Source organism: Pseudophryne corroboree, chromosome 2, assembly GCF_028390025.1.
Source record: "Pseudophryne corroboree isolate aPseCor3 chromosome 2, aPseCor3.hap2, whole genome shotgun sequence".
Classification (NCBI taxonomy): domain Eukaryota; kingdom Metazoa; phylum Chordata; class Amphibia; order Anura; family Myobatrachidae; genus Pseudophryne; species Pseudophryne corroboree.
In genome coordinates, this window is record NC_086445.1 from 1,040,454,191 (window position 1) to 1,040,478,732 (window position 24,542).

At 45.4% G+C, this 24,542-nt stretch overlaps 1 protein-coding gene across 3 annotated transcripts in view; it reads right to left on the reverse strand.

The window, feature by feature from the left end:
* The window catches only part of LOC135050363 (uncharacterized), a 172,711-nt gene that overhangs the window by 49,732 nt on the left and 98,437 nt on the right, over positions 1-24,542 (reverse strand). Inside the window, exons 3-5 of one of the 3 annotated variants that reach the window (XM_063956824.1) lie at positions 3,916-3,978; positions 2,964-3,002; positions 2,169-2,231 (exon numbers count right to left, since the gene is read on the reverse strand). The exons of 1 other annotated variant lie outside the window; for it this stretch is intronic. In XM_063956824.1, the coding sequence (XP_063812894.1) occupies positions 2,169-2,231; positions 2,964-3,002; positions 3,916-3,978 (165 nt within the window). The remainder of the gene's footprint in view (positions 1-2,168; positions 2,232-2,963; positions 3,003-3,915; positions 3,979-24,542) is intronic. One more of the 3 variants, XM_063956825.1, reaches the window with a different exon arrangement.

Consider the following 24,542-nt stretch of genomic DNA (forward strand, 5'->3'; position numbering starts at 1 on the left):
TGGCTCCCCTTCCCTTTCAGAATCCAATTCAAACTTCTCACACTCACTTACAAAGCACTCACCCACTCCTCTCCCATCTACATCTCTGACCTTATCTCCCTTTACTCTCCCACCCGTCCTCTTCGCTCTGCTAATGCACGCCGTCTCTCCTGTCTTCTGATCACTTCCTCCCACTCCTATCTCCAAGATTTTTCACGTGCTGCTCCCTTTCTCTGGAATTCTTTACCTCTCCCCCTCAGACTCTCCACCTCTCTACAAAACTTCAAACGGGCTCTTAAGACCCATTTCTTTACCAAACCCAGCCACATCTCATCCTAAACCTCTGTTCCACGCTCTCTATGTACCCCATCTGTGTCACCCCTGTCTGTCTACCCCTCCCCTTTAGAATGTAAGCTCTCACGAGCAGGGCCCTCTTCCCTCATGTGTTTATACTTTTCTTACTTTAATAATCCTCAACTGCCCAGATCCCACAGTTTTTTGACCACCTGGAACTTATCTCTGTCATTTACTGGTGTAGTTATGCTTAGTTACCCTGTACTTGTCCTATATTGTCTTCAACTGTAAGTCACTGTTTTCCTGTTTTTTATGTGCATATGTACTCTGTAATTGGGCGCTGCGGAACCCTTGTGGCGCCATATAAATAAAGGATAATAATAATAATAATAATAATAATGCAGTCAGCGTACCCTGTCTGTAATGTGGGGGGTGGGGGGGATACTATATAGTCTGTCTGTATGTGTGTCTGTGATTGAATTTATGTATGTGTGTGACTATGTATGAATGTATGTTTGTGTGTGTATAAGTATCTACTGTATGTGTGTATTAGTGTGTGACTATGTATGTGAATAAGTGTGTAACTATGTATGTATGTGACTGTATTTGTATATACTGCATGTGTATATGCACAAAGAAAAACGTATGACTCTTGTTTGGGCGCACTCTTGTTTAATGATCTAAGTGTTGGTTGATAAATAAAGTGCCTAAAGGTTAATAGTATAGTCTTTTGATTCTGCTCTCTAAAATTAGTGAAAATTCAACAAGACAAATTAGACAGAAAAAGCCATTGATATGCCAGACGGGAGATGTGTCCCCCAAAAAGATGTTGTGAAATGTTCAGATCTTAATTATGCCTGGATAATTGCATATCGGAAGGGAGCTACATACTATGCTGCCTCCGTCTGCCAAAGATCTGTACAAACTGAGTTTGTATTAATGCAGCCCTAAATTGTGTGGCCATGCTCCTTCCCTTCCCCACAAGGCCACATTTCTTTTTTGACACGCCTCCCTTATTTCAAATATGTGTATGTGTGTGTGTGTGTGTGGGGGGGGGGCTGCCCCTGACTTTGCCAGGGGCGCTCTGACCCCAAGATACACCCCTGCACACACACACACACACACACACACACACACACACACACACACACACACACACACACACACACACTAGTTTTACGGACCCAGCATATACTGGGTCACCTCAGTCCCCACCCCCGTGATTGGCTCCGCCCAGTTCTGGAAACCCCCCCATGCAAATCCTGCGTTTGCCACTGCTATCGCATGATATAATGTGAATAAAGTTGCAGTACTGTGTTGTGTCATTTCAACTGGGGGTATTATTGTGTTACCATGCCCCTTCCCAGCAAGAACATGCACCGTGTTGGGCTGGCACTAAATGTGCACACTGTTCCTATTTAAAATATAGGGGGTAGGAGCACCAAAATGGGTGATGGTGCTGGGAAAGGGGTAGAGGGTCAGAGGCGGAACTAGCATCTGTGCAAGGGGGCATCAGCCAAAATCTAGCCTAGGGTATCATGTTGGTCAGGTACGGCTCTGGTAATATACTGTACTGTAACTGTACTTTGCATTCAATAGAGATACAGTTTGCACACAGGTTTTACATGAATCACTGGCAATGCTGCAGGAGTGTCTCATTAGGCTATCTACAATATACCACGACTATAGGTGGGAATACAGTAAGTAAGTTCTGTCACCATAAGCTGTCTGCTGTGTATAGCAGATTTCCGTCTGGGATGCATTTGTGTGTTTGTAATAAAAAAAAAAAAACATGTCGGTCACCTGACCGCTGGAATCTTGACTGCAGGTCACGCAAACCCAACCCATTGGTTCAACACAATGTACAGTACAGTACAATACTGTAGATTACTAACCAAGTTGGGGAGACGGCTTTTTCTCTTCCTGCTCTCCCTCCTCCTCGATGCCAATTATACTTACTGAGTGGAAAATAAAAAAAAGATTATAAACAAAATACAGTAGAGTACAGTTACTACAAAATTGCACAGTAGTCTACAGTAGTACAGTGCTACAGGAGGCAGAGAGATATTCATAATACAGTAGGAGCAGAATGACTGTCCAGTGGTAGGGGATGTACAGTACTGTACTGTACCTGTATTTAAAATACAGGCTGTCGGGATCCCAACATTCAGAATGCCGAGTCCGGAATCAGAGTATGATTGGAGGGTTAGGCTAGTGGAGGGGGGTTACACCCTCCACTAGCCTAAAACGGTGTGCCAAATGTGCCCAAAATGCCCAAATTGTGCCCAAAATGCACAATTTTGGGCACCATACTACAAAATGGGTATTGTGGAACTAGAAAAGGTTCAGAGGCGGGTGACCAAACTGATCAAGTGGATTAAGACGCTGGAATAAGAGGAAAGGCTTGCTAGGCTAGGCATGTTTACATTGGAAAAGAGGAGATTAAGAGGGGACATGATTAACATTTACAAAAATATAACAGGACAATACACGGAGCTTGTGGAGGATCTGTTTTTTATAAGATCCGCTCAGGTTAGAGGAGAGGAGATTTTGCACACAGAGGCGAAAAAGGGTTCTTCACAGTGAGGACAATACTATACATGTTTGGAATTCCCTGCCTGAGAGAGTAGTAAAGGCGGACTTGGTCAATACTTTTAAGAATGGGCGAGATAAATTCCTACTGTACTTACTCCACTGTGGCTCCCCCTCCTCATCTATGTAAATGATGTCTGTGTTGAATATAAAACAAATATATATTTTATATTATAATAATAATAATAATAATAATAATAATAATAATATATTATAAACCAAAAAAGAAATGTCAAATTTTACATTGTTATTTCCAATTCTACTGTACTACAGTATTGTTCAATACTTTACAGTAGTACAGTCTACAGGAAGTAGAGTACTGGAGGCAAAAATACATTCTTAGCCGAAGTGTGGAATGACCGTCCATTGGTAGGGGGCGTACTGTACCTGCATTTAAAATACCAGCTGTCCAGACCTCGGCATTATGAATGAAGAGGCCGGTATCAGAGTATGAATGGAGGGTTAGGGGGTAGTGGAGGAGGGTTTGGATACCGTACCTCAACCTGATGGGATTTCTGCATTTAGGATGCCGCTGTCGGTCACTTGACTGCTGGAATTCTGACCATTGGTCACGCGAACCCAAGCCATTGGTACACAATTGGAAAACTCACCTCTTCAGACAAGCCTACTGTATCATATTCCAGACCCACCCACATAACCTTCAATTCTTCCCTATCTAATTATATCCTCTCTGTACAGTCCACATAACATCACATATCTTGTCTTTCTTTACTCTCACACCCTCCTGACCCTTTGACAACATTGCTGGGTGATTATATCATACAACCAATTAAGAACCTAGCAATCTGGGGAACCATTATGCAATAGGTAGCATCCATCCTTGTTTATCAATGCCTATAGAGTGTAAGCTTGTGAGCAGGGCCTTCCTACCTCTATGTCTGTCTGTTTTTACCCAGTTTTGTTCTACAGTATTACTGTTATTCTAATTGTAAAGCGCAACGGAATATGCTGCACTATATAAGAAACTGTTAATAAATAAATGTACAATACAGTACAGTAGAGTACTGTACAGTAGATTACAATTCTTACCAGGCTGGCCTGAAGGCTCCCCCATCTCTGCCTCCCCTGCCTCCGTATCAATAACGAGGCGGTCTGTGTGTAAAAGATAACAAGTATTGTAACATTAAAAAATGACAGTAATACTGTAGGAAACTAGTGTGTCTGTAACAATAATAATGATTACCACTTTGCTCCTGGTCGGGTGGGGCACGTGCTGCTGTGGAAAAATAACACTGTAACATAAGCTACTGTACAGTAGAGATGAGCGCCTGAAATTTTTCGGGTTTTGTGTTTTGGTTTTGGGTTCGGTTCCGCGGCCGTGTTTTGGGTTCGAACGCGTTTTGGCAAAACCTCACCGAATTTTTTTTGTCGGATTCGGGTGTGTTTTGGATTCGGGTGTTTTTTTCAAAAAACACTAAAAAACAGCTTAAATCATAGAATTTGGGGGTCATTTTGATCCCAAAGTATTATTAACCTCAAAAACCATAATTTACACTCATTTTCAGTCTATTCTGAATACCTCACACCTCACAATATTATTTTTAGTCCTAAAATTTGCACCGAGGTCGCTGTGTGAGTAAGATAAGCGACCCTAGTGGCCGACACAAACACCGGGCCCATCTAGGAGTGGCACTGCAGTGTCACGCAGGATGTCCCTTCCAAAAAACCCTCCCCAAACAGCACATGACGCAAAGAAAAAAAGAGGCGCAATGAGGTAGCTGTGTGAGTAAGATTAGCGACCCTAGTGGCCGACACAAACACCGGGCCCATCTAGGAGTGGCACTGCAGTGTCACGCAGGATGGCCCTTCCAAAAAACCCTCCCCAAACAGCACATGACGCAAAGAAAAAAAGAGGCGCAATGAGGTAGCTGTGTGAGTAAGATTAGCGACCCTAGTGGCCGACACAAACACCGGGCCCATCTAGGAGTGGCACTGCAGTGTCACGCAGGATGTCCCTTCCAAAAAACCCTCCCCAAACAGCACATGACGCAAAGAAAAAAAGAGGCGCAATGAGGTAGCTGTGTGAGTAAGATTAGCGACCCTAGTGGCCGACACAAACACCGGGCCCATCTAGGAGTGGCACTGCAGTGTCACGCAGGATGTCCCTTCCAAAAAACCCTCCCCAATCAGCACATGATGCAAAGAAAAGAAAAAAGAGGTGCAAGATGGAATTGTCCTTGGGCCCTCCCACCCACCCTTATGTTGTATAAACAAAACAGGACATGCACACTTTAACCAACCCATCATTTCAGTGACAGGGTCTGCCACACGACTGTGACTGATATGACGGGTTGGTTTGGACCCCCCCCAAAAAAGAAGCAATTAATCTCTCCTTGCACAAACTGGCTCTACAGAGGCAAGATGTCCACCTCATCTTCACCCTCCGATATATCACCGTGTACATCCCCCTCCTCACAGATTATCAATTCGTCCCCACTGGAATCCACCATCTCAGCTCCCTGTGTACTTTGTGGAGGCAATTGCTGCTGGTCAATGTCTCCGCGGAGGAATTGATTATAATTCATTTTAATGAACATCATCTTCTCCACATTTTCTGGATGTAACCTCGTACGCCGATTGCTGACAAGGTGAGCGGCGGCACTAAACACTCTTTCGGAGTACACACTTGTGGGAGGGCAACTTAGGTAGAATAAAGCCAGTTTGTGCAAGGGCCTCCAAATTGCCTCTTTTTCCTGCCAGTATAAGTACGGACTGTGTGACGTGCCTACTTGGATGCGGTCACTCATATAATCCTCCACCATTCTATCAATGTTGAGAGAATCATATGCAGTGACAGTAGACGACATGTCCGTAATCGTTGTCAGGTCCTTCAGTCCGGACCAGATGTCAGCATCAGCAGTCGCTCCAGACTGCCCTGCATCACCGCCAGCGGGTGGGCTCGGAATTCTGAGCCTTTTCCTCGCACCCCCAGTTGCGGGAGAATGTGAAGGAGGAGATGTTGACAGGTCGCGTTCCGCTTGACTTGACAATTTTGTCACCAGCAGGTCTTTCAACCCCAGCAGACCTGTGTCTGCCGGAAAGAGAGATCCAAGGTATGCTTTAAATCTAGGATCGAGCACGGTGGCCAAAATGTAGTGCTCTGATTTCAACAGATTGACCACCCGTGAATCCTTGTTAAGCGAATTAAGGGCTGCATCCACAAGTCCCACATGCCTAGCGGAATCGCTCCCTTTTAGCTCCTTCTTCAATGCCTCCAGCTTCTTCTGCAAAAGCCTGATGAGGGGAATGACCTGACTCAGGCTGGCAGTGTCTGAACTGACTTCACGTGTGGCAAGTTCAAAGGGCATCAGAACCTTGCACAACGTTGAAATCATTCTCCACTGCACTTGAGACAGGTGCATTCCACCTCCTATATCGTGCTCAATTGTATAGGCTTGAATGGCCTTTTGCTGCTCCTCCAACCTCTGAAGCATATAGAGGGTTGAATTCCACCTCGTTACCACTTCTTGCTTCAGATGATGGCAGGGCAGGTTCAGTAGTTTTTGGTGGTGCTCCAGTCTTCTGTACGTGGTGCCTGTACGCCGAAAGTGTCCCGCAATTTTTCTGGCCACCGACAGCATCTCTTGCACGCCCCTGTCGTTTTTTAAAAAATTCTGCACCACCAAATTCAAGGTATGTGCAAAACATGGGACGTGCTGGAATTTGCCCATATTTAATGCACACACAATATTGCTGGCGTTGTCCGATGCCACAAATCCACAGGAGAGTCCAATTGGGGTAAGCCATTCCGCGATGATCTTCCTCAGTTGCCGTAAGAGGTTTTCAGCTGTGTGCGTATTCTGGAAAGCGGTGATACAAAGCGTAGCCTGCCTAGGAAAGAGTTGGCGTTTGCGAGATGCTGCTACTGGTGCCGCCGCTGCTGTTCTTGCGGCGGGAGTCCATACATCTACCCAGTGGGCTGTCACAGTCATATAGTCCTGACCCTGCCCTGCTCCACTTGTCCACATGTCCGTGGTTAAGTGGACATTGGGTACAACTGCATTTTTTAGGACACTGGTGAGTCTTTTTCTGACGTCCGTGTACATTCTCGGTATCGCCTGCCTAGAGAAGTGGAACCTAGATGGTATTTGGTAACGGGGGCACACTGCCTCAATAAATTGTCTAGTTCCCTGTGAACTAACGGCGGATACCGGACGCACGTCTAACACCAACATAGTTGTCAAGGACTCAGTTATCCGCTTTGCAGTAGGATGACTGCTGTGATATTTCATCTTCCTCGCAAAGGACTGTTGAACAGTCAATTGCTTACTGGAAGTAGTACAAGTGGGCTTACGACTTCCCCTCTGGGATGACCATCGACTCCCAGCGGCAACAACAGCAGCGCCAGCAGCAGTAGGCGTTACACGCAAGGATGCATCGGAGGAATCCCAGGCAGGAGAGGACTCGTCAGAATTGCCAGTGACATGGCCTGCAGGACTATTGGCATTCCTGGGGAAGGAGGAAATTGACACTGAGGGAGTTGGTGGGGTGGTTTGCGTGAGCTTGGTTACAAGAGGAAGGGATTTACTGGTCAGTGGACTGCTTCCGCTGTCACCCAAAGTTTTTGAACTTGTCACTGACTTATTATGAATGCGCTGCAGGTGACGTATAAGGGAGGATGTTCCGAGGTGGTTAACGTCCTTACCCCTACTTATTACAGCTTGACAAAGGGAACACACGGCTTGACACCTGTTGTCCGCATTTCTGGTGAAATACCTCCACACCGAAGAGCTGATTTTTTTGGTATTTTCACCTGGCATGTCAACGGCCATATTCCTCCCACGGACAACAGGTGTCTCCCCGGGTGCCTGATTTAAACAAACCACCTCACCATCAGAATCCTCCTGGTCAATTTCCTCCCCAGCGCCAGCAACACCCATATCCTCCTCATCCTGGTGTACTTCAACACTGACATCTTCAATCTGACTATCAGGAACTGGACTGCGGGTGCTCCTTCCAGCACTTGCAGGGGGCGTGCAAATGGTGGAAGGCGCATGCTCTTCACGTCCAGTGTTGGGAAGGTCAGGCATCGCAACCGACACAATTGGACTCTCCTTGTGGATTTGGGATTTCGAAGAATGCACAGTTCTTTGCTGTGCTGCTTTTGCCAGCTTGAGTCTTTTCATTTTTCTAGCGAGAGGCTGAGTGCTTCCATCCTCATGTGAAGCTGAACCACTAGCCATGAACATAGGCCAGGGCCTCAGCCGTTCCTTGCCACTCCGTGTGGTAAATGGCATATTGGCAAGTTTACGCTTCTCCTCCGACAATTTTATTTTAGGTTTTGGAGTCCTTTTTTTACTGATATTTGGTGTTTTGGATTTGACATGCTCTGTACTATGACATTGGGCATCGGCCTTGGCAGACGACGTTGCTGGCATTTCATCGTCTCGGCCATGACTAGTGGCAGCAGCTTCAGCACGAGGTGGAAGTGGATCTTGATCTTTCCCTAATTTTGGAACCTCAACATTTTTGTTCTCCATATTTTAATAGGCACAACTAAAAGGCACCTCAGGATGGATGGATTGGATACTAGTATACAATTATGGACGGGCTGCCGAGTGCCGACACAGAGGTAGCCACAGCCGTGAACTACCGCACTGTACTGTGTCTGCTGCTAATATATAGACTGGTTGATAAAGAGATAGTATACTCGTAACTAGTATGTATGTATAAAGAAAGAAAAAAAAACCACGGTTAGGTGGTATATACAATTATGGACGGGCTGCCGAGTGCCGACACAGAGGTAGCCACAGCCGTGAACTACCGCACTGTACTGTGTCTGCTGCTAATATATAGACTGGTTGATAAAGAGATAGTATACTCGTAACTAGTATGTATGTATAAAGAAAGAAAAAAAAACCACGGTTAGGTGGTATATACAATTACGGACGGGCTGCCGAGTGCCGACACAGAGGTAGCCACAGCCGTGAACTACCGCACTGTACTGTGTCTGCTGCTAATATATAGACTGGTTGATAAAGAGATAGTATACTCGTAACTAGTATGTATGTATAAAGAAAGAAAAAAAAACCACGGTTAGGTGGTATATACAATTATGGACGGGCTGCCGAGTGCCGACACAGAGGTAGCCACAGCCGTGAACTACCGCACTGTACTGTGTCTGCTGCTAATATATAGACTGGTTGATAAAGAGATAGTATACTCGTAACTAGTATGTATGTATAAAGAAAGAAAAAAAAACCACGGTTAGGTGGTATATACAATTATGGACGGGCTGCCGAGTGCCGACACAGAGGTAGTCACAGCCGTGAACTACCGCACTGTACTGTGTCTGCTGCTAATATATAGACTGGTTGATAAAGAGATAGTATACTCGTAACTAGTATGTATGTATAAAGAAAGAAAAAAAAACCACGGTTAGGTGGTATATACAATTATGGACGGGCTGCCGAGTGCCGACAGAGAGGTAGCCACAGCCGTGAACTACCGCACTGTACTGTGTCTGCTGCTAATATATAGACTGGTTGATAAAGAGATAGTATACTTGTAACTAGTATGTATGTATAAAGAAAGAAAAAAAAACCACGGTTAGGTGGTATATACAATTATGGACGGGCTGCCGAGTGCCGACACAGAGGTAGCCACAGCCGTGAACTACCGCACTGTACTGTGTCTGCTGCTAATATATAGACTGGTTGATAAAGAGATAGTATACTCGTAACTAGTATGTATGTATAAAGAAAGAAAAAAAAACCACGGTTAGGTGGTATATACAATTATGGACGGGCTGCCGAGTGCCGACACAGAGGTAGCCACAGCCGTGAACTACCGCACTGTACTGTGTCTGCTGCTAATATAGACTGGTTGATAAAGAGATAGTATACTCGTAACTAGTATGTATGTATAAAGAAAGAAAAAAAAACCACGGTTAGGTGGTATATACAATTATGGACGGGCTGCCGAGTGCCGACACAGAGGTAGCCACAGCCGTGAACTACCGCACTGTACTGTGTCTGCTGCTAATATATAGACTGGTTGATAAAGAGATAGTATACTCGTAACTAGTATGTATGTATAAAGAAAGAAAAAAAAACCACGGTTAGGTGGTATATACAATTATGGACGGGCTGCCGAGTGCCGACACAGAGGTAGCCACAGCCGTGAACTACCGCACTGTACTGTGTCTGCTGCTAATATAGACTGGTTGATAAAGAGATAGTATACTACTAATATTATATATACTGGTGGTCAGGTCACTGGTCACTAGTCACACTGGCAGTGGCACTCCTGCAGCAAAAGTGTGCACTGTTTAATTTTAATATAATATTATGTACTCCTGGCTCCTGCTATAACCTATAACTGGCACTGCAGTAGTGCTCCCCAGTCTCCCCCACAATTATAAGCTGTGTGAGCTGAGCAGTCTGACAGATATATAATATATATAGATGATGCAGCACACTGGCCTGAGCCTGAGCAGTGCACACAGATATGGTATGTGACTGACTGAGTCACTGTGTGTATCGCTTTTTTCAGGCAGAGAACGGATATATTAAATAAACTGCACTGTGTGTCTGGTGGTCACTCACTATATAATATATTATGTACTCCTGGCTCCTGCTATAACCTATAACTGGCACTGCAGTAGTGCTCCCCAGTCTCCCCCACAATTATAAGCTGTGTGAGCTGAGCAGTCAGACAGATATATATAATATTATATATAGATAATAGATGATGCAGCACACTGGCCTGAGCCTGAGCAGTGCACACAGATATGGTATGTGACTGAGTCACTGTGTGCTGTGTATCGCTTTTTTCAGGCAGAGAACGGATTATAAATATAAAGTAAACTGCACTGTCCTCACTAGTAAACTCTCTCCACTCAGTCTCTACACTTCTACAGTAACAGTACTCCTCCTAGTCAGCTCCAGTAAATCTCTCTCAGTCTCTTATAATCTAAATGGAGAGGACGCCAGCCACGTCCTCTCCCTATCAATCTCAATGCACGTGTGAAAATGGCGGCGACGCGCGGCTCCTTATATAGAATCCGAGTCTCGCGATAGAATCCGAGCCTCGCGAGAATCCGACAGCGTCATGATGACGTTCGGGCGCGCTCGGGTTAACCGAGCAAGGCGGGAAGATCCGAGTCGCTCGGACCCGTGAAAAAAAACATGAAGTTCTGGCGGGTTCGGATTCAGAGAAACCGAACCCGCTCATCTCTACTGTACAGTACAATGAAATACAGTACAGTAAATAATGGATAAAAATAAATCATAAAATATCATAAGATATGCCGGCATTCGAGATGCCGGCGCTCAGTATCCAGCCGATGGCACCACGAATGCAAAAATACCAAATGTGAAAATCCTAACAATGGGTCGTTAAGTACGTGGTACACAGTATCATCAGCCCTCCACTGGTGCATAATTTATAAGGGCCAATTTTGAGTGTGGTACATAAAATGGTGTCAGTGGCATAACTGTGTGTGGCATAAAATGTACTGTAATAGGCATTATGGCGTGTTGTATAATACTGTATGTAAGGCATTATGGCGTGTGGTATAATACTGTATATAAGGCATTATGATGTTTGGCATAATGTGTAAGGGTCATTACAGTGTCTGGCATAATGTGTAAGGGTCATTACAGTGTCTGGCATAATGTGTAAGGGTCATTACAGTGTCTGGCATAATGTGGCCATGCCCTATTGTCATGTAGCAACTCCCCTAGTTTTGTGTTACCACGCCCCCTCATGACACCCATTTCAACTATCAGTACCACTAAGAAAACATTTCTGCTGTACTTGCACCACTGAGACTGTAATAACCCCCTCCCCTCTAACCCTAAAGATTCCCTCCTGCAGCCTAAACCTACCCCTTGGTGCTTAACCCTAAGTCCCCCCTGGTGGTGCCTAAACGTACTGTAACTGTCCCTTCCCTGGCTGTATACGCATTGCATCCGGCGTCCTTACGATCAGGATCCTGGGATCATGGAGCCGGTCTCCCACCCAAATCGAGACATCGGCACCGCCATTTTCAGGGGTGTGTGGATTCCAGCACCAGGGTCCTAACCGCCGTGATTCCAAGTCTGGTCAGGACAGGGGGGTGGGGCTGTGTAAATCACTATGTATACTACTGTATTTGACAATACTTACCAGCTTGGCAGCGCCTGTCTCTCCTTCTCTGGTGTCGTGCTTCCAACCCTGTAAAAATATATATACATGTAACCCTTATTATATGGATGGGTTAATAATTGGTTCCCGCTTGTGCCTCCACCTGAGCTATTTGGATTTTATTATCTCCAGGCGAACTTGGGTATGCCGCGGCCTAAGGTGTAGATAGAGTGTCAGTCCCCCTATAGTAGCACTGAACCACTATAGGGACCTAACCAGTTTGTTTCACAGACTAGTCCTACTTAGGATGACCGGATTACTAATGGAGGTAATTTTTTCCCTTTCAGGTTCCTCCCCAGATAAGAAGACGACTCCACCGTTAAGTATACTGTTGTTTACTAATAGAAATCAAATAGTTTACACTTCACACTTTAAACCTTTCAAATTCACTTTTTCACAGGATGACCCTTTCTAACCCTTTTTATATCCTATACAGCCATTAAACGCATGCAATACAAAAAAACTCATAAGTTCAGTAGTCCATGAGACTATTGACCCGGGTTGGAAAAAAATACACATATACTTATGGTTTTTAGCATTAAAATTGTAATACGATGCACCATCAAATACCTAAACTGTCTTCAGTTATGCATAACACTTCGATAATACTAATATGACCAGATTCGCCAGTCCTCCAATAAACAGGGGAATGTCAGTATATAATGTGAGTACCTATGCCAGGTTAGCAGTCTATCGTGCGGTACTCAAAAGATGAAGGGGGTAATTCCAAGTTGATCGCAGCAGGAAATTTTTTAGCAGTTGGGAAAAACCATGTGTACTGCAGGGGGGGCAGATATAACATTTGCAGAGAGTTAGAATTGGTTGGGTTGTTTTATTTCTGTGCAGGGTAAATACTGGCTGCTTTATTTTTACACTGCAAATTAGATTGCAGATTGAACACACCACACCCAAATCTAACTCTCTCTGCACATGTTATATCTGCCTCCCCTGCAGTGCACATGGTTTTGCCCAATTGCGAACATAATTCCTGCTGCGATCAACTTGGAATTACCCCCGAAGCTCCTTGGTCCCAGGCAGTTCCCTTTCGGATTATGGTGGGAATGGGCTTCAGTCTTTTGTTGTATTTGGGTAAGTATGTATATAATTTTCCCTCCACATAGGATCTCGGAGAGTTATGGTACAATGTTGTAGATAGGATACAAGGTTATCTGGGCTTTCCTCTCCCCAATAATGGTAGGTTAGAGTATATATAGTCACTGCGTGGATGCGAATGTTATAGTCTATTAGCCGGGAAGTGCTGGGTTACTTCATGTGTTCTCCTGCAAAATACAGTGACTATTAGTAATGCTACTTCTGTATCCACAAGTATCTCCTGCCTCATATCAATTTAGGTAATGTAGGGAAATAACTTGCTATGAAGTTTGAGGCTGCCAGGTACTCTGATGCCTCTAGATACTGTATCCTTGCCTGCCGACTGCCTGAGGTTGCTATGTATCGCATACTTGCCGACATTCTGCTGGAGAGAGCAGCCAGGTCGGCTCAGCAAGGGGGCAGGGGAGGACTGTGACGTGGGTAGGAGGTGGACCGGAGGCGGGACGGGGGTGGAGCAAGGGCGGAGTTTCAGCGGCACATCCTTTAAGCTACGCCCCCGCTCTGTAATGCCGCGATCCCCGGCATTACGCTGCATGGGGCGTGGCTATGAAGACGCGATTCTGCAAGAATCGCGTCATCAACTGCCCGGACCGCCCACTTTACACACTAAGTGGGCGGACGGGCAAGGGGACCCCTGATTCCAAGAGACTTGCCTGCTCTTTCGGGGGGGCGGGAGGGTCACCCAATTTTCGGGAGCCTCCGGGCCATTCCGGGAGAGTAGGCAAGTATGATGTATCGTTGTCTGTCATCTGTATCCTAGCTCCACAGACTAATGATAAATGCTGCCGGTCGCTGTGTCCTTTGTCCTGGCCTGCTCACCCTTGGTATGCATACGCACTCTGATCTTCCTTCAGCTGGGTAATGTCCACTACTTATAGCTGGATGAGTGACCACCAGTGTTTGATGGAGGGGTGTCTACTCACTAGGGGAGTATACTTGGCCGGTTTCCTTTATATGTGAGCAATACTAGGATAGCGATCTGAGCAAGACTGGCAGTGGGGATGATGTGGGCTGACCCTCGGTGACGCAGCAAATGTCAGATATGCCTTACTATGCTCTCTGCTGCTGATTGTAGGGGCGGTGCAGTGTATCAGTTCACTTACTGTATCTGTGTGCCAAAACACACCAGTAGGTTCTCTCTATTCCTCCCCCGACTCCTCCTCCTGTTATCCGAGGGAGGTGGCGCTCCTCCAGATGCTGCCAGAGACGTCTTTTCTCCTCCGCTGCGCTGATCAGGGAGGACGGATGACCGCTTCCCCAGGCTGTACACCGCCACAGCCACCGCTGGGTGCCTCCTCTCTTCAGCGCGGCTCCGAGCCCGTCCGCCCGCCGCGATCACTACACTGCCGGTCAGGTAATTATGCTGCCGGGGAGTCCCTCTCGTCTCCTCTCACCCTCAATCACAGGTGCTCCCGGCCCCTCAGCGATTGTGTCCGGTTTTCAGCCCGGTCCCCGCGTCTCTCCTCTCCTGCGTCACCACTCCAGCTCCGCTCCCCCGAGGGGTAACAGTCTCTTTCCTCGTGCGCTGCTTGAATCCATTTCAGTCGCGTTGATACTGTGTAGATGTGTAAATGGTACAGTAGCGGTGATCCCTTCTCATTAAGTACAACACAGATTCTCACAACACAGACTCTCTAACACCGACGATCTATAGTACTGTGTTGCTCGAAAAGTTAGTTGCGTCAGAATACACTCTTTTATATTTACCGGTACTTTATGTCTATGGCTGTTCATTACCGCTGTGTATTTGTATTTAGCGTAAAGAATCGCTACTGCAGATTTACTCTGATTTATGTGAAAGCTGTGTGCACCCTTCCATTGAATGTATAACAGAGAAAAAATAATAATAAACTGAATGTCACGGGAACACATTAAAAAAAAGGTTGGCACTCCCTTCCCATTGGTGTTGGTTTATGCTTTAGGGGACTCGGACGCTCATACTTGTATTTCAAAAGCACAGTATTTTCCACCGCCTCCCCCTACCCCCATCGCCCTTCTTCCCTGGGAGCCTGCACAGGTCATGCAGTAGACAGGGAGGGAGTTTGGGTTATGTGCAATACACAAACGCTGACGATCTACAGTACTGTGTTGCTCAGTTAGTTGCATCAGAATACACTCATTTATACTCATTACCGATGTGTATTTGTATTTAGCGTAAAGAATCATTCCTGCAGATTTACTGATTTATGTGAAACCTGTGTGCACCCTTCCATTGAATGTATAACAGAGAAAAATAATAATAAAGTGAATGTTGCGGGAACACATAAAAAAAGAAGTTGACACTTTAGGACTCGAACCCAGGACTCTCAGCGTGGGAGGTGGGAGCCTTCATCGCTAGCCCATGACGCTTTATGAGAGATTCACAAGTTCATGTGTATAAGTACTTCAAAGAGCGACCCCTTCCCATTGGTGTTGGTTTATGCCTTAGGGCTGAAACACACTACCCGGCTTTTGCCGGCCGGGAAAAAGCCAGACGGCTTTTTCCCGTGCCGGCATTGTAGTTAACAGTGTGAGGGGTAGGGTCCCTTCACACTGCACGGCCCCGGCCCGGCTGCCGGGTTGCAGCCGGGTCTCACCACTGGAGGGTCCGGCGGCCGGGCGGCCGCCGGGCCGTCTTTGGAGCCAGTGAACCGTGTGTGTGAAGGGGAGCTTTCACACACAACGGTTTTTTCTGAAGCCGTGTCTGATGCTGCGCATGCGCACAGCATCACACACGGCTCAAAGCCGTCCTGTGTGACAGACACTGCCGGTTTCTCCCGGATGGCAAAAAGCCGGACAAAGTTTGTCCGGCTTTTTGCCATCCGGGAAAAACCAGAGTGTGTGTTTCAGCCTTTAGGGGACTCGGACGCTCATACCGTACATGTATTTCAAAAGCACGATGTTTATGCACTGTACTGTACATACTTCCTTTCACACATTAGTTGCATCTGTATACACAATCTTGCGTCTGCATACACAAGTGTTTTAACATGTTCCTTTGTGTCTATATAAACTATTTATTTTTTGAACTCTCTCCGTCTGACCATTGGTCACCATCTATTAACATTACAGTCGTCACTGACCATTTACCAGAGCTGTAGATCAATCCGCCGCTATATGATCTAAAGTACTGGATTAGTGGAGAATTAGCCACCCAGTGGTGGAGATGTGTAATGCATGCTGAGTATCTAGTATTGCCTCGACGCACCTGTCCGTGATTAAACTCAGCAAGCTAAGCTATCGCCTAGGTGTGACTAAACCTCCATCTAGGCGCAGAAACAGTCAAGATAATGGAGGACCATCTGTAAATAAAACAAATTGCGCCGAGCATTGTTGTTACCTAGGAGTACGCAAGCCGCTCACCCAGACCTGTGAAACTTTATACTTCTATGCATTTTATGTAATCTTACACCTTCTGGATTTCAGCAAATTAATTGGACAGATACAGTATCATGCAGGAAACATCATTTTAAGAAGCTATCTACCATTGATACCTCTTACTGTTTAAGAACATTCCTCATGAGGGTATTGTATGACTTGTCAACATTTATCATGACTACCCGGATGATATGTTGACATGAGAAACTGCCGACAAACCATCCCTGGCGGCCTCTTACCCTTTCCTAGCGGCAGTGGTAGCTCCAGCATCTAATTCCGGGGCCCGATGGTTCAATGATGGTGATATCTGGCATGGACCTGTGATGCTCCTGCATTCTGGTGAGTATTTCTCGCCCTATCCCTAACCCTAACGAGTATGCAAAGTAGGGAGGCGCCAGGCTGGAGAGGCGCCCTGCTACCCTGCTGCTGTCCGCTGTTGCTGCCGGCTGCCACTGCACCTGTCAAACTGTATGAAGTGTAAAACTGGGACAGGGGGAAGAATATCCCCGCTTGGGCTGAAAATGTCCCAGCAGCAAGCACAGGGACTATAGTCAGAGAGGAGGATGCTGTAGCTCTGGTACTGCTGGGAACAAAACCAACAGTAACCTGTGTGTCTGGAAAAGCCCCACCTGGTCACCGGCTTCTGCCAGGCTGAGACTGCGCCAAGGCAGTAGGAAGGGACTGTCCCTGGCTCTGCTGTGCCCGTATAAGACCTGCGCAGCAAGGGGGCACCTACTTTGTACTGATGAGTCCCGGAGAAGGAGCAGGACAGAACATTGGCTGTGCCAGGCGACTGCTGAGACCCCTCTGCTGCTTCCCCCAGGGATAGAGCACAGTGTAAATACTGTATCTGTTGGGGCTCGGACTCCTCTCCCACACCCCTCATAAGGTAGGCCGGTCACAGATGGTGCGACGCGGCTGATTACAGTCCCCCATACTACATAATCACTAATGATTGTTTCACTTATTAATTACAACTACATACATATTTTGCCAGCTGGGGATGTAAATGCAGTCTTACTTGCCATGGTCATCAGAGCCGGCCCTAGGCATTGGCAAACTAGGCGAATACCTAGGGACACAAGCAGCTTCTGATGATTAAAATGATACACAGCATGCCTATATTCTGTGTGCGACTGCGGCTCTATCTGCATACGAAATGCATTACAAATGTGCAGCATTATGTGTATAAGGCAGCAGTGGGCAACCCGCAGCTCTCGAGCCGCATGCGGCTCTTTCATCTGCCGCATGCAGCTCGGTCAGCTCCTGGCCACCACTGCTCCCAGCCCAAGACACACGCATGCCTCTCCGGCGGTGGTGTCTCTCTTCATACGGCGCCGGCCCATGAGCCAATCAGAGCTTGCGGACCAGCAGATAAGGCTCCTGATTGGCTGCCGGACCGCAAGCTCTGATTGGCTCATGGACCGGTGCCTAATTCAAGAGAAACACTGCCGCCGGAGAGTGAGCACTGAGTAGCAGCAGCGCGGGGGCTGGTGAGCACTGTGGGGACGTGTATCTGCACTGGGGGCATAGCTGGCACTGTGGGGGCATGTGTAGCTGGCACTGTGGGCATAGCTGGCACTGTAGGGGCATGTGTAGCTGGCACTGTGGGCATAGCTGGCACTATGGGGACATGTATAGCTGGCACTGGGGGCATAGCTGGCACTGTGGGGACATATGTATCTGCACTGGGGGGGTATCTGGCACTGGGGGCATAGCAGGCACTGTGGGGACATATGTATCTGCACTGGGGGCATATCTGGCACTGGGGGCATAGCAGGCACTGTGGGGACATGTGTATCTGGCACTGGGGGCATAGCTGGCACTGTGGGGACATGTGTATCTGGCACTGGGGGCATATCTGGCACTGGGGGCATAGCAGGCACTGTGGGGACATATGTATCTGCACTGGGGCATATCTGGCACTGGGGGCATAGCTGGCATTGTGGGGACATGTGTATCTGGCACTGGGGGCATAGCTGGCACTGTGGTGACATGTGTATCTGCACTGGGGGCATATCTGGCACTGTTGGGACATGTGTATCTAGCACTTGGGACATATATGCACCCATTTTTGGGCGTTTTTATATGTACTGTACTGGGGCATTATATGTATGTGGCACTGTACAACATGACGAAAAAACGGTTTTATGATATGAGGTCATACTCCTACAAACGTCATACCGAAAGGTGTATGCACAAAAATGGGGTGTGGCTTTGTGACAACTATGCCATGCCCCCATTTTTGCGCATGATAGTGGCTCTTGCTCTTGACTACAGATCTTTTCTGGCTGTTTGCGTCTGACTGGTTGGCCACCCCTGGTATAAGGTGTACTACAGTACTTTGTGGTGTAACGTATAGAAAGGGCACTACTGCGTGGTCTAATGTGAATAAAGAGCAATATGGTGTGGTGTAATGTGAATAAGGGACACTACTGTGAGGAGTAACGTGGTACTACTGTGTGATATAATGTGAATAAGGGACACTATTGCATGACATAATGTGAATAAAGTTGAAGTACTGTGTGGCCATGCCCCTTACCAGCAAGAACATGCACCGTTTTGTCAAAGTCAGAAAAATATCACGCTGCACATTGCCATATATGCACCTCATGCGTGTGCACGCTGCACGTGCACGGACCCTCCCGTGCGTGTGCACACTCGCCGTCACGGGCGCACGGTGTGCGCATTTACGGTAGAGTTTGTGCGCATCTGGCATGCGACACGATCGCTACATATCTAATCAAAATAATGTATTTTATAAGTTAATATTCCCCTGAGTCCAGCAGGTATCAGTGGGTCTCAAAATGGCTCTTAGACCTTAGAGATTCCCCTTTGCATGTTGGGAGGGCTCCACATATCTTATGCATAGTTAAGCACAGGAATAGTAATTGAAGATTAATTGTATTCCGAATAAATTACACCTAAGACCAGTCAGTTTCTTTCCCGCAGACGGAATACAATAGCCTTTAATTACTCTAAGCTTTAAGATTCAATGAAAAGGGCTGGCACTTTGTTTACGAATGGGGCTGGGTTTGTCTCCAGAAGAATGATTGCTGAGATGTCATTGTTTCAACTGAAAGTGGACAGTGAGACAGTATTCGCCAAACAATAGCTTCCCACAAGACAGGAATTTGAAACAAAGTGTTAGCCATCACCCAACGTTTTTGCATAACCAAGATCACATGGCCAGCTCAGCTCACTGATACAGCTAGCCCACATGCTGTGAAAGACACACACTTCCTGTGGTTGACACACCCCCACAGCTGGAATGCAGGTATGATATATCCACTGGAAATCACAGGGCTCACTCACTCACTCAGAACCAACCTAGCATCCAGAAGCATGGCTTGCTCATCACCTGGCTCCTTACGAAGGCTAAGTATTGTATACACATGGCTGATTGGCATAGAATAGTTAAATATGTGTTTGTGGTAAAGTAGTTGTGAAATGATTGGCATAGAATAGTTAGTTTGGAGATACAAATGGCTTAAGGTTAATGATGCTTGTGCAGTTATGTGATTGTTGGGTGTTTGTGAGGATACTCTATGAAATCTGTAATGAATTGGAACAGTAGACAATCTGTAGCATAGCATCTCTGGTATACATTTATGGATGGGGATTTATAACAGATTATAGTAGTTTTACATGATGCATCTTGCTGAAGATTAGAAGTCAAAACATACTTCCTTTTGTTACTGTAGTCATGTGCTTGTAGCAATAGCAGGCTGATACTTGTGGGTACCTGGTGATCTGGTCTTGTGATGGCTCATATGCTCTGGTTATTGAGATACTGTGTTGGCTTGAAATTGTGAAAGGTGACTTAGATGGTTTGGAATTGTAAAATCAGAACATATGCATTATTTTGAAGCTTAGACATTTTGGAATATAGTGGAGTCTTATGTCTTCTGCTATGTGATTATGGTGTAGCAAAGAATGCCATGTGTTTGGACTTGCAAATCTAAAATGGCTGCTAGCATTCCCTTTTAAATCATATGTTACAGACTTTGGAATCATGGGAGTTTTTCCCAAAATGGAGTCTAGCTTCTGTCCCATGCGGTATTGTAGGGACCATTGTGTTGTTGCTGTGTGTTGTGTATATAGGGACAGCCAGCCTGGGTGAGCTCATTTTTCTCTCCACAAAGGGTCTCAGCATTGACTAACTGCGCAGCGATCGTTCCCAATATGTGTAAGTTCTGTCAAAGTCAGAAAAATATCGCGATGCACGTTGCCATATATGCACTTCATGTGTGTGTGCACGCTGCATATTTAATCAAAATAATGTATTTTATAAGTTAATATTCCCCTGAGTTCAGCAAAGTATGGTATATTAAAGATGGCTCTTTGACCTTAGAGATTCCCCAAACAATAGTTTGCATGTTAAAAGGGCTTCACATGTTCTTATGCATAGTTAAGCACAGGAATAGTAATTGAAGATTAATTGTATTCCGAATAAATTACACCTAAGAATAGTCAGTTTCTGTCCCGCAGACGGAGTACAATAGCCTTTAAATACACTAAGCTTTGAGATTCAATAGAGGGCCAACACCTGGGTTTAGGATTCTCTCCAGAAGAATGATTGCTGAGATGTCATTGTCTCAACTGAAAGTGGACATTGAGAATACCGAACAAAGCTCAAGAGACAGGGTTTGTTTTGTATTCGCCAAACAATAGCTTTCCACAAGACAGGAATGTGTTAGTCATCACCCAACGTTTTGCATAACCAAGGTCACTGATACAGCTAGCCCACATGCTGAGAAAGACACACACTTCCTGTGGTTGACACACCCCCACAGCTGGAATGCAGGTATGATTATATCCACTGGAAATCACAGGGCACAGACACTCACTCAGAACCAAGCTGGCATCCAGAAGCAATGGCTTGTTTATCACCAGGCTCCAAGCGAAAGGCTAAGTATTGAATCCACATGGCTGATTGGCATAGAATAGTTTAAAGTAGTTGTGAAATGATTGGTATTGAATAGTTAGTGGAGATACAAATGGCTTATGGTTAATGAGGCTTGTGCAGTTGTGTGATTGTTATGTGTTGGTGATAATACTCTATGAAATCTGTAATGAATTGGAACAGTAGACAATCTGTAGCATAGTATTCCTGGTATACATTTATGGATGGTGATTTATAACAGATTATAGTAGTTTTACATGATGCATCTTGCTGAAGGCTTGCAGTCAAAACATACTTCCTTTTGTTACTGTAGTCATGTGCTTGTAGCAATGACAGGCTGATATGTGTGGTTACATTGTGATCTGGTCTTGTGATGATTCATATAGCATAGCCAGCATACCATATGCTCAGGTTATTGAGTTTGTTTGGAATGTGAAATTGAATAAGATGGTTCTAGGAAGTTGGATTGGAATGTGGAATATAATTAGTTGGATTGGAATGTGGAATAAGATTAGTTGGTTTGTAGAAAATGGCTGCTGCTGGGTGTTTTCTCCTCCCCCTTTGAACCATGTGTTGCAGTCTTTGGAATCATGGGAGTTTTCCCAAAATGGAGTCTAGCTTCTGTCCCATGCGGTATTGTAGGGTTGTGTATATAGGGACAGCCAGTATGGGTAAGCTCAAGTATTCTCTCCACAAAGATTCTCAGCATTGACTAACTGCGCAGCGATTGTTTCTCACATGTGTAAGTTTCTCTGCAACCATATTGCCTTTATTGTTATTGTAAGCCATTCTCTCTCTCTCTCTCTCTCTCTCTCTCTCTCTCTCCTTCCCCTTAAACGTACTTGTGTCTTTATTGTATTATATGTTAGTTACTTGGTTAGATATTTTATGTTATTTTGGTAGTGTATAGCTTGTATTGTATTATTCTTTTTGAACGTTCATTCTCTCACTAAAGGCGTTAGAACCTTAGACCGGTATTTGGTTGATTATTGTATTATTAAGGGGTTCTCAGAGCGTCATAGTCGCTCATACAGCTTTTAAGCTAACAAGGTTACACTGCATTACATCTACACATTATCACTGCACAAATGTTTACAGTATAAGTACATTCCTTAAGGTATAGTTAAGGGCGTACCCTTGCGGTACTTTTTGCGCCAATTGCGTACTGTGTTCTTTAACCTTTAACGTGTTTTTAATAAGACAAATATTATAGGCATTGTCAATTGGGGGCTCTCCTCCGGTCTTCACATATCTGCACTAGGTAACTTTAGCAGACATTATCGATCAGCAAAAGGCGGGAAGGTGCTATCCCTCGCAGTGCTGACCAGATAAGCGCCTGCTTCACTTAGTAAGGAGTGCTGAGGGAATTCGGGAACTGGAAGGTAAGAACAGTACGTTATTGTCTTTGAAAATCTGTTTTTTTTTATTTCTATTTGGTGCCAACTACACACACAGATTGGATGGTTTGTCTGTTTAAATAGGTTTAAAATTATTTTTAATTGCTCTGCATAGCGTGATAACTTTAGGAGTTTGAATGATGACTTTCTTTGTGACAAGAAGCAGCATGGTCTGTCCACCATTTTGTGTGGCCCTCATGGAGGTGAAAGGGGGAGGAGCAGTGGCCATTTTGGGAAGGTCACATTTTTATTTTATTTTTTTTCTCCTAAGCGGCTGATTTTCAGTTGACTCAGGAAATAATCAGCCATCCATTGTCAAAAAGAAATCATCATTTAATGAGCTTTTTTTAATGCATTCATTTAATCTATATCATAGTCAATCATAAGTAATAGTGATTGGTACTTATATGTAATATCTATATGCGTGTGCTTACATCAATGTATGTTATTAGATTAAATTTAGAATTGCATGTTCATTTGTGTAGTTTTCACATCTCACCTTCCTGTTTGCCATTTGCATTGATAACGTGCTAAGAAAGATTTGTTGCTATTAGAAGTTAAAGAGTAAAAGTAATACATTAAGGGGTAATTTGTAAAGCACGCACACAGCTTTGCCTAAGATACAAGGAAAGACCTGTGTGGTGCTCGGTAGATGATTGAAGACCATCTACATTGATAAACGTGTTAATTGTATTTCTGTGGACATATCTGGCTGGCATACACGTGTTTCTCACAAAAGGGTTAGACTAGTGTACGCAACGTAAAGGCCGACGCACGCAGCGTATATTACGCAACGGAGCGTCTGGGTACGCCCACGTAACTCAAATCACACTATAGTATTATTTTAACAGGCGAAAAGGTGGCAACGCGATAAATAGCGCAAGAATAGCGCAAGTCAATTTTAGTGTCCGAAATTTAAACTAATAGATCCTTCTCTAAATTTACGACTCATCTGGTCTAAAGGAAAGAAATTTCTGCGCAGAAATAGAAACAAAAGTAAAGTGTACATGTGGTGAGTGTTTGTATATATATGTTTTTACAATTTTTGGGTTGAACCACAAGAAGTCGAGTTCTCGTGAGGTACATACATGTAAGTGACGTGCATGGTGGCTGGGGAGGCATCCCTTGTTAAACATAAATTTGAGCATTAGAGTATAGCAGACCAGGAGGTCTACTGTAGCACAGACCAGGAGGTCCGGAACAGACCAGGAGGTCCAAGTACAGCAGACTAAGAAGTCCGCTATAGAGAAAGGAGCACAACCCAGGGGGTTGGTGCAGAACCCATATAGGCCATTAAAGCTCTGGCTGAAGGAATTCGCAGCCGCAATTTTCGATTCCACTGGTCGCTCCGCACATAAGATTAGTTGCTTATGTGCCGAACGATTGTACCGCACGTAATTGTGTGCATTAGTTAGTAATTTGACCCAGTACCATTTGCGTACGCTAGAGGGGTCATAAACGCTATTTGTACATTTTAACGTGATTTGTGAAATTTTTTTTATTTTAAGGGAGGTTCGCTGGTCACTCGGGAACTATCCAACAACCGATACTTGCTGGGGACTGGTAGGTCCAACACGCCCCAGTAAGTAAAGGTTCATAGGGGCCCTAGGTTGGGTACAACAGCTCTGGATACAGTGATTGCAGTACTGGCCAACGTGGGCGAGGAGTGAGTGGAGTACTCGGTAAACTTCGCCGCCGGCCTGCCCCGGACATCTTGGTTTTTGTAAGGGTTCGCTGAAGACCCTGATTTGAAG